This window comes from Lagopus muta, chromosome 29, assembly GCF_023343835.1.
Source record: "Lagopus muta isolate bLagMut1 chromosome 29, bLagMut1 primary, whole genome shotgun sequence".
Lineage (NCBI taxonomy): Eukaryota > Metazoa > Chordata > Aves > Galliformes > Phasianidae > Lagopus > Lagopus muta.
In genome coordinates, this window is record NC_064461.1 from 1,052,265 (window position 1) to 1,066,262 (window position 13,998).

Here is a 13,998-nt window from a genome sequence, read left to right on the forward strand (position 1 = left end):
CCCTCCTGACCACGCCTCCTCTGCGCAGAGGCCACGCCCACACCGAATCACGCCCCTTCCCCGAAGCACTCCGTATCCGTGATGAGGCCACGCCCCTTCATCCTGACCACGCCCCCTCACTTGCCACACCTCTTCCAAGCCACGACCCAATCTACGCTAAATCTGCGTTCAAACCACGCCCCCTCCTTCTGACCACGCCCCCTCCTCGTTGGCCGCACCCACGGGGCCATTGGGCTGCGTTGGGGGCGCTGGGTACAAAGCTGTGCCGAACTGGTGCCAAAGCAGAGCCAAGCTGCAGCGTCCTGTGCCGAGCCGTGCCAGGGCAGGTTGTGCCCCACTCATCCCCACCGATGACCCTGGTGTGCAGGCACCCATTGCCACTCGGCAGTGCCGTCAGCTCACTGGGCCCCATCCAGCAGTGGGGCCGCGGGGTCCCACCCGGAGCCTCCCGTGGTGTAAGGAACAACGCCAGGAGCCAAACGGCTCCACTGCACGGTGCAGCGCCGCGCTGCTGGGAAGAGCCAGCCTGGTTGTGCTGCAGTGGGTGCTGGGTTGGGTGCGGGGTCCGAAATGTGGCACAGGGACAGGATGGGGTCCCCCTGGCCCCACTGCCACCACACTGAGTTCAGGTGGGGAAACTGAGGCAGCGGGGACAGAGGCGGCACTGGGACAGAGGCAGTGTGGCCCGCTGGAGGCCATGGAGGGGAACTGTGGTAACCACTGCCAATCAACACAATGGTGCTAATTAGCACCTGGCACAGCTCCCATTCTCGTTAATTAGTGATAATGAGGATGCATCTTGGAGCAGGACCCAGCCTGGCAGGAGGGAGCCGCATGCCCCCACCCTGCACCCCAGTCCTGCACCGCCGCCATGGGCTCTGCTGGTGTTGGCATGGTCCATTTTATTGAAAACAGCACTTTGAGAGGGAAAAGAGCGGTGAGGAACAAGGGAGATGATTGCATATAAAAATAAATTGGAGCTGAGGGGCGGTGGCATTCCCTGGGGACCACAGGCTCCATCCTCACAGCCACCAACCCTGGGTCCCCCAGGGGCAAAAAGCCACGCAGGAGAAGAGGGCCGACAGCCGACCCCAGCGGGCCGGAGGTCTCTGAGCAGTTCCCGCAGCCCTGGGGGCTCCGTGGGGCTCAGCAGGAGCTGGTCTGCAGGTTGGCCTCGTTGAGCAGCGAGGCAATGGAGGAGGGCCCATAGGCACCATCCAGGTCCTCATCGGAACTCAGCGCGTCTTCCTGCAGCGAGGAGTCGGCGGCCGCGCGGGCAGCTCTGCGCCTGGGGAAGGAGGAGGGGGCTGAGTGTGGAGCACGGAGGGATGGAGCTGGGGGCCAAGCCTCGGTGGGGCTGTGGGGCACGGCCAGGGCATGGGGCCCATCCATGGGGCAATGGAGCACGGCGAGGCTCTCCCTACCAGGCCTCCTTCTCCAGCGCCTTGATGCGGCCCTGCAGCTGCTCGTTGAGCTCCTGCTGCTCCTCCAGCTCACGCTGCGCCTTCTTGCGGGCAGCCTCCAGCCGCTCGATCTCCTCCTCGGCTTCGTCCACCTGCCGCTTCAGCGCCTTCACACGCAGGCTCAGCTGTGGGGATGTGGCCATTGATCACCACAAACCCCCGGGTGTGGGGCCACCACCACGCGGTGCTGCGACAACAGGGCCACCAACCCACGGCCAGAGGTGGCCGCATGCCCACCGCCCACCTGGTCCTTCTGGTCGTTGACGTGCTGCCGCTCGTCGTCGATCTGGATGGTCAGCTCCTTCACCTTGCGCTCCAGCTTGCGGTTGGAGGAGTGGAGGACGCTCTTCTCCCTGCCGGGAGGTGTGGGGTGCAGTGAGGACCTGATGGTACGGCTGGCCCACGGTGGCGGTGGGGACAACGAGGCCACTACCTCTCCTCGGCCTGCAGCCGGTCCTGCAGCTCCTCCAGGCGCGCCTCCAGCTGTGAGATGGAGCCGCCCGCCTTCTGCATGCCTTCGGAGCTGGCCAGGCGGCTCTTCAGCTCCTTGTTCTGGGGAGAAGGGGACATGGAGGCCACCAGAAGCACCAGGTCAATGCGAGCCTTGGCCACCGGGTCAGCTGAAGCCCAGCCTCAGCCACCGAGTCAACACCAGCCTCTGGGGAGGATGGCACGGTGCTGGTGGAGATCCCAGCCCAGAAGCCTCTCCCAAGGAGTGGCCGCAATAAGGATGGTTATACAGCGGCAATTATCATCCAACGCAGAGGGACGTGGGCATGGGGAGGTGCCCAGGGCGCAGCGTAATGGCGCAGCATGGAGTTCAGTGCCCATCACCACTGTGTTCCCATCACTCGGGGCACGGAAGGATGAAGGATGCGGTCCCCAGTGCCCACCTGGCGCTCCAGTGAGACCTTGTCACACTCCAGGTCCTGGCGGCTCGAGCGCTCCTGCAGCAGCTCAGCACGCAGCTGGTCAATCTGGGGATGGGGATGTTGGCCACAGCCTCAGTCACAGCAACGCCGGTCCCAACTCTTTCCCACTGGTCACACATCCCAATGAGCGGCTGCTGGCTCCCTCCCCAATTAGCTGTCCTCCTTCTATTCCTAACAAGCAGCTGCCACGCCTCCCGCCCCTGGGTGTGCAGGCTGCAATTCTCCACTGGAGGGTTGAACTGGTTGGACTGGGAGTGGGGACCTTTGGGCACCGTGGTGCAGCCGAGCTTGAGGCCAAAATGGATTTGGTGCACCAATGGATCAAACCCAGTGCCCCAGGGCTCAGTCAGAGCCAACCGTACTGCTTTGGGTGCTATTTTGAAGTCGTGGGAATGGGATTTTGTGCAGCATTGTCTAAATGATAAGTCAACAGCCCCGAAAAAATCACACGGTGACTCTGTCAGAGCCAAGCTTCAGTTTCACTGCCACCTACACACTGCATTGCTCAATTTGGACAAATTGAGGACACGTGGAGCAAAGCTCCGCTGGGATGTGCCCTGTTTGGGGATGAGAAATAGGAAACCCACCCAAATCACCCACCCCGCTCCCCAACCCCCAGCCCCACAAGGTGCCCCTGGGGCCCGGAGAGCCCCTACAGGTGATGGGGCCATCCATTGGCCAAGCCAATACCGCAGTGTTGAGAGGTCTGGCCACGGCCTTGGTCACTGTCATCACTCATCAAGCTCTGCTGAGATGTGCTTCTTTTGGGGATGAAAAATGGGATAACCCACCCCAAAGCCCAGCCCCAGGGGGCTAGATTGCCCCTGTGTACCCCACGGAGCTGCAAGCAATGGGGCCGCAGCTCGCACAACCCATCGGCAACGCCAGCACCACCCGTGCCACAGCTCCTGCGTCAGCTCCGGCTTTGAAGCTAATGAGCAGTTGGGTTAATTGGGAGCTGACAGCTCCAACTTCCTGCACAAACACCAACCTCCCCCCATAATTTGGGGCATTGTTTTTGCATCACGCTCACGGGATTTCCGCTGGCCGCCCCACCTGGTCACGGCTGCGGTTGACGCGCTCGGTCAGCAGCTCGGCCGTGCTTCGCTCCTCCTCCAGCTCCTCCTCCAGGCGCTTGGACTTCTCCTGCGGGCACATGAAAGGTCAGTGCCAGCCCCACAGCATCGGGATGGCAGCAGGGTGGTGGGAGAAGGGCTCTTCACCACTATTTGTGGGGTTTCATTGCACAGGGCTGGAAATACGGGTGCAGTCCCGCGGCACCGCAGCCCCGTGCAGCTGCAGGATGGCTGAGCACGCTCTGCCCCTCGCTGTCAGTGCTCAGCACTGCAGGGAGCAGGTGGAGGTGTGGGTTTGGGTGCCTTTTTGGATGCTTTTTGGGCACTACAGACCCATTGGTTTTGGGGTGCCAAAAATTGGCTTTTGTGTGCCAGGGGCTGGTTTTGGGGTGCTGTGACCCCAAGTTTTGGGCACCATTGATTTTTCAGGTGCCCCAACCTTCATTTTAGACACTCTGACCCAATATTTTGGGTGCCTAACCCCCATTTTCAGGCAATCAGACCCCGGATTTTGGGTGCCCCGACCCAGTGTTTGGGAAACTATGACCCCTTTGGTTTTTAGTTACCCCAACCCCAGGATTTTGGATCCAACAACCCACTCTTTGGGCACCACCACCCCTGGATTTTTGGTTACCTGTGACCCCAGATTGCAGGTGCCACAGCCTCACTCTCTGTGTGCCAACAGCCCATTTTCCAGGTGCCCCAACCCACCTCCAGCGCCTTGAGCTGCCGCGAGCGATCATCCTGGGAGCGCCTCTTGGCATCCACCTCCTCCTCGAGGCCACGCAGGCGCTGCAGCATCACATCCCGCTCCAGCAGCGCGCCGTCCCGCTCCGCCTGGCTGTCCTGCAGCGCCTGCTTCAGCCTGGTGACCTGGGGACAGAGGTGAGATGCGGTGTGGGGACAGCAGCCTCACGGCCACCTGGGCCACAGTTAGGCTGTGGCCACCAGTCCCTGCTGTACCTCGTCCTGCAGCCGTCCCACACTGAACTGCATCTTCTCCATCTCGGCACCGCAGTCCTTGGCTTGTTTTTGGGAATCGGTGATCTCCTTGCGGGATTTCTCCTTGCATTCCTCCAGCTGAGCCTTGAGTGCAGCCAGTGAGCGGTTGGACTCCTCTGTCATCTGCTCCAGCTGTGGGAGAGCAATGGGACCACAGGTGGGAAAAGAGGCATGAGGCTGGGGGGACACTGCTGCTCATGGCACTGGCAGGAGCCCATGGGATGGGAGCTGGGAGGCATTGGGACACTGCAAGTGCACCAAAGCAAAGGACAATGTGATCCTGGATGCAGACCGATGGGGACAGAGTGGATTTAGGGAGTGTGAGCACAAACAGGGACATCCCAGCATAACGGGGAAGGATCAGACCAATGGGATGAGCACATCCAAAGAGTGGGGCAGAGTCCTGCAGTGCTGCACCCTGCCCTACCCTGGCCAGGGCACCTCAGAGACCAGCGAGACATGGGACACTTCACTTGGAGGAGATCCAAGAGGACCACCACCCTCTGAGACCTCCCAGTGGGATGGGGCTGTGGGTTGTGGGATGGAAGAGATCTGTGAGGACCACTGCCCTGTACCCACACCCCATGGAGGGGTGACGGAGCACTGAGGCGCAGACGCTCCCCACCTCTCTGTTCAGTTTCTCGGTGCTGCGGTCCAGCAGCCGCTTCTGCTCCTCCAGCTCACTCTTGGCACGCTTCAGCTGCTCCTTCTGCCTCTGCTCGTCCTGGAGGGACGCGCTCAGCTCCTGCTGCTCCTGTGCCAGCCGTGCCATCCCCCTCTGCGCCTCATCCAGACGCATCTCCAGCGCCCGCTGTGCCCGCAGCAGCTCCTGCTCACGGTCTGTAGCTTCGCCCAATGACTCTTCTGCGCGTCTGCGCTCTGCCTGGGAGGGAGAGAGGATGGCACCAGGGGACAGCACTCTCCCCATGATTCCCACTATCCCCAGTGTCCCCCTGGTGCCATCTGCTTCTGCTGTGATCTCATGTCCCCAAACATCCCCCAGATGTCCCAAAGTTCCCCAACATTTCCCACACCTCCCAGTGCCCCAGTGCTCCCACTGTCCCTCTGTGCCACCTCCATTCCTCCAAGTCCTCGCATTCCCAATATGACCTCATCTCCCCAAACCCCATGTCCTTCCTGGACCCACAGCCACAGTACCTCTAATTTGGTGACCTTCTCACGGAGCCGTGCCTGGGAGCCCTCCCAGTTTTCCCCCATGCGCTCATAGTCCTTCAGCTGCGTCTCCATGCCCTGCACCTTCCTCTGCAGCTCCTCGTGCTGCTCCTGCAGCTTCCGTAGTGCCGCCTCCGCTGCCTCCCTCTCACCCTCCAGGGAAACTTTCGCCTGCAACGCAGCCACACAACAGGATGGGCCACCTGGCCCCACGACCACCAGTCCAGCCCAGGAGATGTGGTGTGAAACTGGGGCCTCATTGCAGCAGTGTGGTGAGATTGCTCCTTGGCTCATGGCTGGACAGCACTGAGCCCTTCCCCATTGCACCCCAGTCTCATTCAGTCTCCATCCTCTTCACTCCAATGCCATCACCGTCCCCATCCCCCCCTCACCCTGACAGCCTCGTCCCTCTCCTCCCGCAGCCGTTCCATGTCACGGTGGCACTGCTCCATGGCTCCGCTGTGGCTCTGGGCCTCATCCCGCACAGTGCTGCGCAGCGCCTGCAGCTCCTTTTCCCGCTGCCTCACCACCTCCTCCTGCTGCTTCTTCTCCTCCGCCAGCTCCCGCTGTGCCTCCCGCACCCGGCGCAGCTCCTGGGTATGGGATGGGCTCAGAGACCCCGACAGAGCACACACGGTACCCAGATCCCCCCTTGGCTACGCACCGTGCGCAGCGCTTCCACCTCTCCGGGGTCAACTGCGCTGCTCCGCGCCCTCTCCACCTCCTCCCGCGTGGCCGTGAAGCGCTCCCGCAGCTCCCGCAGTTCCTCCTCGAACTCCTCCCGCTCCATCTTCACCTGCAGCAGTCTGGTAATGGGAGTATGGGATGGAGGGGTCTGGCAACCCACTCAGCCCCAAGCGCACGCCCTGATTTGCCGGGACGCACTCCTGCTTGGCAGCACGCAGCTCGTCCTTGTTCCGCTGGAACATCTCCCTCCAGTGCCCTGTTTCCTCGGCACTCTCCTCCAGTTCACGCTGGAGGTTTCGCACCACCACACCGATTTTCTGCTTCTCCGACTCCAGGTCGGCCCGGTTCTGGGGAACAGGGGGAAACATTTGGAGTGGGTGTCCTTGGGGGATGCTGAGCCCCTGCGCAGTGGTGCACTGCCCAGTGATGCTCCACGGATGCTCTGGAGATGCTCAGACCCTGCCCGGGGATGTTCTGCCAGGGTTCTCCAGGGATGCTCTCAAGGATGCTCAGGCTCTGCCTAGGCATTCTCTGCCATGAGGATGCTCAGACTGTGCCCAGGGAATGCTCTGGGAACGTTGAGGCTCTGTCTGGTTTAGCGCCACACAAAGCAGCCCCCCAGGAAGTGACCCAAGGACGCAGGGGGCCCCTCAGCATCGGGCAACACCGATTGCTCTAGGCTCCTCCAAGGATGGAGCACAGAGAGATGGGGCAGGACACAGAGCCTCGGGTCCCAAACACAGAGCCCTCACCTGCGAGATGTCCTCCACGCTGCGCCGGAGCTGCTCCATGTCGCTGTGGCACTGCAGCCGCACGCGCTCCAGCTCGCGGTCATGGTTGGCTACCTCTTCCTTCAGAGCCCCTTTCAGCGCCGTCAGCTCCCGTTCCCGCTGCCGCAGATGCTCCTCCAACCGCTGCCGGGAGCTCAGGGCCTCTTCCAGCTCCTCGCGGGCCTCGTCCAGCTCCTGGAACACAGAGGTCGCTGTGGTTGGTGGCACAGTGAAGGATGGTTGTGGAGCGGTGCACGTGGCCATACCTTGTACAGAGCGTCTGCGTCCACCTCCGTGCCCATATCTGTGCGCACTGCTTTCAGCTGCTCCTCTGCTCGCGTCTGTGCTGCCTTCGCCTCCCTGAGCCTGTGGGCACAGCAGCCCTGAGACCCCGCAACACACAGCAGAGTCCTCAGACCCCCCGATGGAGAGGGAAATCCAGACCACATCCGCAGCTCAAGGGATGATGAGCTCCACACCACTGGATGAGGACAGGGCCCACCACCCAACACAGCGCTGCAGGAACACGACCCCATGCAGCCCTTACTCCTTGGTGCTCCTCTGCAGCTCCTGCATTCTCTTCTCCAGCTCTGCCCGCAGCTGTGCACTCTCCTCCTGTGCCTCCTCCAGCGCCCGCGTGGTGCTGCGCTCCTTGGTCAGCTCCAGCTTCTGGCGGAGCTGCATGGGGGGGATGGCAGTGACAATGGCAGCCTTACCCAAGGGACACCCACCTCCACCCAGCGGCCTCACCTTGCTCTCCTCGTCCAACCTTTCCTGCAGCTCCTCCACCCTCTGGGCCAACGCGTGGTGCTGGGGCTGGGAGCACGCCTTCCCCTTGGTGGGTGCCTGGGGACACCGCTGGCTCAATGCCACCCCCTGCACCCCAGAACCTCAACCCTGCCCTTAACCCACTCACCGCCGCCTCCTGCAGCTTCTCCAGCACCAGTGCAGCCTTCCTCTTCAGCATTGTGCCGCTGTCCCTGCTCCTGGGGACACCATGGCAGAGGGAACGTGTTGGGTGTGGGATGGAGCAGGATGGGCACAAGGACGGAGGGGGCACCCCAAGCACTTCACTGCATTCCCCAAATCCTCGGCACTCAACCATGTGGCACCAACTGCTGTGTTCCCAACCCACTGACACCCAACCACGCAGCATCGCCATTCCCAGCCGCCCTGCAACGTGGCACAGCCACGCCCAGGTCTGGAGATGCTCACCCCTCCTTCAGGATCCCATAGATGAGCTCTTTGGGGTCCTCACTGCTGCTGGGCTGGGCCACCTCCTGCTGGTCCCGCAGCAGATCCGGCGTTGACTTCAGCTGCCAGCGGGATGGAGATCTCAGCACTGGGCACCAATCCCACACTGGAGTTCCACTCCCACCCCACGGCCATGGGACACCGAGTGCTGCCACCACCGCCCAACACCTCCTGTACCTGCAGCTCTGTCTGGGCTTTGCTCTGCGGCCGCTCCTCAGTGCTACGATTCACCGTTCCACCTCTGCCTGCCCTGGTGGGCAACGGGGACGGGGCGCCCACAGCGCGGCCATCAGGAACGGAGCTGCGGGCATCCAGGCTCTGCGAGCGCTTCCTCTCCTCCGGGGCCACACGGGATCGCCGCGCCGCACGGCCGCGCTGCGGCACTTTGCCATCAAATTTACTGATGAGCGAATTCACCGAGGAGAGCGGCTCGGTGTCGATGTCACCACCTGCGTGCCGCGACCCTGGGCTCTCCGAGTCTGAGGAGGGCGCAACCCCAATCCCGGAGCCTTTGCGGTGTGTGGGGTGGGCAACGCTCAGCGTGCTGCTGCTCCTGGAGCCGGTGGCCATGGGCTCATCGGCAGCAGCCAGCAGATTGCTATGGGACTGCGTCCGGCGCAGCTCGGCTCCCATCTTGCTACGGGGTTTGTGCCGGGTGGGCACCGGGGCAGCACCGTTCTCTTCATCCGACACGCTGTGGGAAGGCTGTGGGCGCACATAGGGGTTCTCAGGGAGGTCCGGCTCAGGGGGCGGATCCGGGGGCCGAGGGCTGGTGGTCCCTGCAGGGTAGGAGCCGTCGCTTTTGATCTGCACCCCGAAGGAATCTCCGCCCTTATCACCGCTGTTGAGGACGACGAAGGGCTGCCCCGCGATGCCCTGCACGCGCACGGCCACCCCGTAGGAGCCCGGCTTGGCGCGCGCCTTCGGGGCCTTCTTGGGCTCCTGTAGGTCATTGATGAAGCGGATCTGGACACCGTAATCCACCGGGCTCTGCTTCTCTGCCGTGCGCTCCATGCCGGGTGTGGTGCTGCTGTTCTAGGGAGAGGGCAGAGTCACAGTGGGACCCACAGTCTGCACTCCCCAGTGCTGGGGGGATGCGGCTCCGTATGGCTGACATGGCCCCATAGGACAGATGTGGCCCCATAGTGGGAATGCAGCCTCACAGGGACAGGCATGGCCCCATAGGGTGTACACAGACCCACAGCAGGGAGACTGCATCACAGAGCGCACACGGTCCCACAAGGCAGATGTAGACCCATGGGGTTGATGCTGCCCCATTAGACAGACATGGCCCCGCAGTGCAGATGCGGGGATGCGACCCCATCTGCTGTGGACCCGGTGGCACTGCTCCCACGCACAGCACAGCCCCCGATCCCACTGTGATTACAGCACAGACGGAGCCCTTTCCTCAGATCAAGCCAACAGTGAAACACTCACAGAAAGCACCGGTGGGCCGCCAGCCCCACACAGCACCTCAGCCCCACGCAGCTCTGATCCCACAGGACCGGACCGACCCCACAGCCCAGTGCAGTGCTGACACCCGGCACTCACCAACATCCTCCGCTCGACCTCCGTCACCGCCAAACCGCGGACACCACAGCGCCGGGAGCTCCGGCAGGACTGATGCAGAGAGACAGCAGAGCCCCGGGCAGCCCCGGCCCCACAGCGCTGTGCTCCTCCACTGCTGCCTCCGGGGCCGGCAGCTCCGTGCGCTGCCCAAAATAACTGCACTGCGAGCGGCACTGCGGGCACCGCACGCTCAGCACACGGCCATGGGATGGTGGCACAGAGCCGGGGTCACCACGTCCCGCACGTAGGGAGAAAGGGAGAACGGCACCAAAATCTCACGTTTCCAGCTTTCGGTCCCGATGTCACCCCAGTGCAGCCCCCACATCCATCCCTGTGCCCACCCCAAAGCCTCATCTCCAGGCACACTGCAGAGGACAAATGGCCACAGGGACCCCACGGTGCCAGCGCTGAGGTTTTGCTAAACCCAACACATGGCAGAGGGTCGGTGCCAAGCTCAGCCGCAGCAGGGAACCAGCGCTGAGCAGACGGTGGAGGTGGCAGCACCTGGCACCCAGCAGGGCAGCCATGGGGACGTGGGCCACTGCCATGAGCTTGTTGTCCCCATATGGCATCACAGGAACGAGATCGGCACCAGATCCCAAATGTCCTCATGGTCACCCTGCGGTCACCCTATGGTCAAGTTATGGCCACCCCACAGTCATGGTTTTCCCATGAACACCGTGTCCCTATGGTCAACCACGGCACCATTTCCCTGTGGCCATCCTATGGGTTCCCCACAGTCATGCTATCCCCATGGCCACCCCACTGCCACCCTATGGGTGCAGCAGTAAGGATGGATTCTTTTCCTCCATGGGTACGCAGTGGGTCCAGCCCCACAGCTTGAGCCAGGAGCAGGTGAGCACTAATCCCCGGGAATGCCCCATCCTGGCTGGGCTCCAGCACTCAGATAAAGGGGAACAGACTGCATTCCAACACGGGAACGCAGCGCTGATCCCACAGCAGCACACAGCCCCCAGGAGGGGATCGCAGTGCAAACGAGGGTGACGAAAAGGGGGACCCCGTTTGTTGTCCCTGGGGGCACTTTGCCCGCAGAGCCCGATGGCACCCAGCTCTGCCCGTTGGGTCCCTGCAGCCGCGTGTGGCAGGCGGCCAACTCTGCTCATGCAGATACGGAGCACAAAGGGCCCTTTGTGGGCACCGCAGCCCACAGAGCTGTTGTGCAACGGGTGGGCAGCGCCGGGAGGGGAGGAGAAAGCCCTCGGCACCGCACGTCCCAGCCCGAGGCACGGGAACGGGGACAGCGGGATCCAAGCACAAAAATCTCGCTTTTTCCGCCCGTTTCCTGCGCTTCAGGCTCTCTGCACCACAGGCTCTGCTCCACCTGCAGCACCGATTGCTCAATAGGTACAAAGTCTGCACGGTTCTGCGTGCTGGCAGCGCCCTGCCTGCAACCAGACCGACACCAGGGCTGCGCAAGGATCCGAAACCCGAAACCAGGAGCGCGTCACGGGGCCGCGTCCGCCCCACACCCCAGGGACGTCACCTCAGGTTAATCATCAACCGGGCACCGATGGCCCCGTCCCACTCCCTGCCCCGCTGCAGCGGGCACGCAGCCCTAAAACCCAACAGTTGTTGAGGAAAGCCGTCCTGGAATGAATGGTTGCCAGTGGGTCACAACCCAGTGCCCCACGACAAACCCCAACAGTCCACACGTGCGGCCAACCCCAATGGCCAATCCCAGTGGTCAACGCCGTGGTCCACAGAAGTGGCCAAACCCAACAGCCACCCCAACAGCCAACCCAATGGCCAACCCTAGAGGTCAGATCTATGTCTATGGGGTTGGGACTGAAAGGCACACGCTCTATGGGATCACTGCCAGAAAAGGAGGTACTATGGGATAGACATCTATGGAGTCAGGGCTGGAAGCCACGTTCTGAATGGGATTGCTGCCTACAGGAGCAGGGCTGGAAAACGTGCTGTCTGTAGGATCATTATCTATGGGATCTAAGCTGGAAATCACACTGTCTATGGCATTGATCCCTTATCTATGGGATCCAAGTTGGAAGCCGTGCTTTCTGTGGGATTGTTATCTATGGGATCGGGCCTGGAAGCAGCACTTTAAATGGGATCATGTCTAAGGGATCAGGATCCTTATCTATGGGATCCAAGCTGGAAGCCCCGCTATCTATGGAATCGTTATCTATGGGATCCTTATCTATGGGATCCAAGCTGGAAGCCGCGCTCCAAACCAGCCTGACTGGTCAGGGTGGTGGGGAGCAAACCCAGCCCAGAGCAATCCACACGCTCCGAACAAAGGGTTGGAACAGCGGGCACGGAGCACAGGGACGGGTCACCCCAGGGACAGCTGAGCTGGGCAGCCCTGCCCCGCACTGCAGGGATGGAGGCAGCGCCAAGCAGCATTTAGGGCTCCATGGGCACCAGCAGTACTGGGGCGGATCGGGGTGGGCTATTGCACCCCACCACGCACACGTTTGGCATTTCTCTGCCACCGAAGCTGAGTGCCGGGCAAAGTAGGGCAGCATTAAAGATGCAGGAGGTGCCGCGTTACGCTGCCCGCAGCCAGGAAGGGTCGGCCCCAGTGACGCCGCGAGGTCCTGGAACAACTGTGGGATGAGGCAGGATGGGGCTCAGCCTTGGGCAGCTCCGAAACAATTATCTCGGTCCTAACAAGGTCTGGAGGGAACGGACCCACAGTCCCAGAAGTGCTTGGGGTAGGAGGAGCAGGGCTGGGACGTGGCTCTTATCAGCAGAGATAAGGACGGAGCCACAAAGGCCGCATGGAATTTACAAGCAGAGCAGCCCTGAAAGGGACAGGAATGGGATCTGTGGGGCTCTGGGGCCCTACAGAGCAGTGCCTGTGGGAACATCACAGTGGGGCTCTGTGGGAGGAGGACGGCACCGCCTGTAGAGAGGTTCATGGGGACCCAGAGAGTCTATAAGGAAATGCAGATCTCCTATGAAAGGGGCAGAGTACCTACAGGGGCAGGGAGGGGGCTATAGGGGACAGGGGGTCCCCGAGGGATCCTACAGATGGAGGAGGAAGACCCAAATCAGAGCAGAACCTTTACTGGGGGGCATCCTACAGGATGCGCTGTGGAGCACATCGCACTCCAGAACAAGGACTTTTGGGGAGTTCTGTGGGGCACAGCATCTCCCAGCAGAGTCAGCCACTATGGGATCTGTAAGGGAACCCTATGGAGACCGTAGTGTCAAGCAACCCCTATGCAGCCCCAGCGTGACCTGCTGCAGGGCTCCATCCCTATAAGCTCTGCCGTGGGGAAGGGCATGGCCCAGGAAGGGCAGCCCTGCAGCCCAGCCCTATAGGCAGTGCCACAGGGCACAGCACACCCAGAAAGGACAACACCAGCAGGCGCAGCCCTATGGGCTCCGCCATGGGGCAGGACAAGCTCCAAGGGCAGCAGCCCTATGAACCCAGCCCTATATTCTCTACCATGGAGCAGGACGGGACTCACAGCCCCCAGCCCCATTGGGTTCTGTCATGGGGCAGGACATGCTGCACGGACCCCAGTAACTCTGGACTCAGAACCTATAACACCCCATCATAGGGCAGGACACGTTCCAAGGACAACAGCCCCTATGACTCCGGCCCCCGTGGGTTCTGCCACGGGCCAGAAGAGGCTGCACAGACCCCGACCCCTATAGCCCCATACCCTATAGGCTCCAATGCAGGGCAGGACACGCTCTAAGGGCAGCAGCCCCTACAGCCCCAGACCTTATATGCTGTGCCACAGAGCAGGACAAGACCCGCAGACCCTGACCCCTATGCCCCGGCCTCTCTGGGCCCCGTCGTGAGGTCAGGACCTCCCGTCCCCCCCAGCCCCGCACTCACCGTTCCGCACCGCCCCGCACACCTCCGCCGCCGCCCCAACCTGTTACCTCCACCACGCACCGCCCCCTGCGCTCCCATTGGGCCGCTCCGCTCCAGGCCCCGCCTTAAGGTGGGGCAAAGCCGTACAAACCACGCCCATAATCACGCCCTCTCTGTCTAGCTCAACTCTGCCTTACTTCCGCCACTCCCAACATGGCGCCCTCCACCCTCTCCATCCCACGCCACCCTCAAGATGGCGCC

At 62.2% G+C, this 13,998-nt stretch overlaps 1 protein-coding gene across 4 annotated transcripts; it reads right to left on the reverse strand.

Annotated features, from left to right (window-relative positions):
* Positions 1–862: 862 nt before the first annotated feature.
* Positions 863–13,958, reverse strand: CGN (cingulin). 4 transcript variants are annotated; one of them, XM_048929035.1, is made up of 21 exons: positions 13,759–13,958; positions 8,535–9,392; positions 8,319–8,419; positions 8,020–8,089; positions 7,854–7,949; positions 7,651–7,781; positions 7,370–7,469; positions 7,086–7,298; positions 6,532–6,680; positions 6,311–6,452; positions 6,039–6,239; positions 5,632–5,817; positions 5,099–5,356; positions 4,435–4,605; positions 4,183–4,344; positions 3,452–3,541; positions 2,357–2,440; positions 1,897–2,015; positions 1,708–1,816; positions 1,425–1,588; positions 863–1,288 (listed from the first exon to the last, which is right to left on the reverse strand). In XM_048929035.1, the coding sequence occupies exons 1-21, from the start codon at positions 13,834–13,836 to the stop codon at positions 1,147–1,149; spliced, it is 3,624 nt and encodes a 1,207-aa protein (XP_048784992.1). In that variant the 5' UTR covers positions 13,837–13,958; the 3' UTR covers positions 863–1,146. The 4 variants fall into 4 exon arrangements, with proteins under 4 accessions (XP_048784992.1, XP_048784995.1, XP_048784996.1 ...); XM_048929038.1 differs by having other exon boundaries at positions 8,535–9,387; positions 13,759–13,820; XM_048929039.1 differs by lacking the exon at positions 13,759–13,958 and adding an exon at positions 9,909–13,733 and having other exon boundaries at positions 8,535–9,387.
* Between the last annotated feature and the right edge of the window lie 40 nt (positions 13,959–13,998).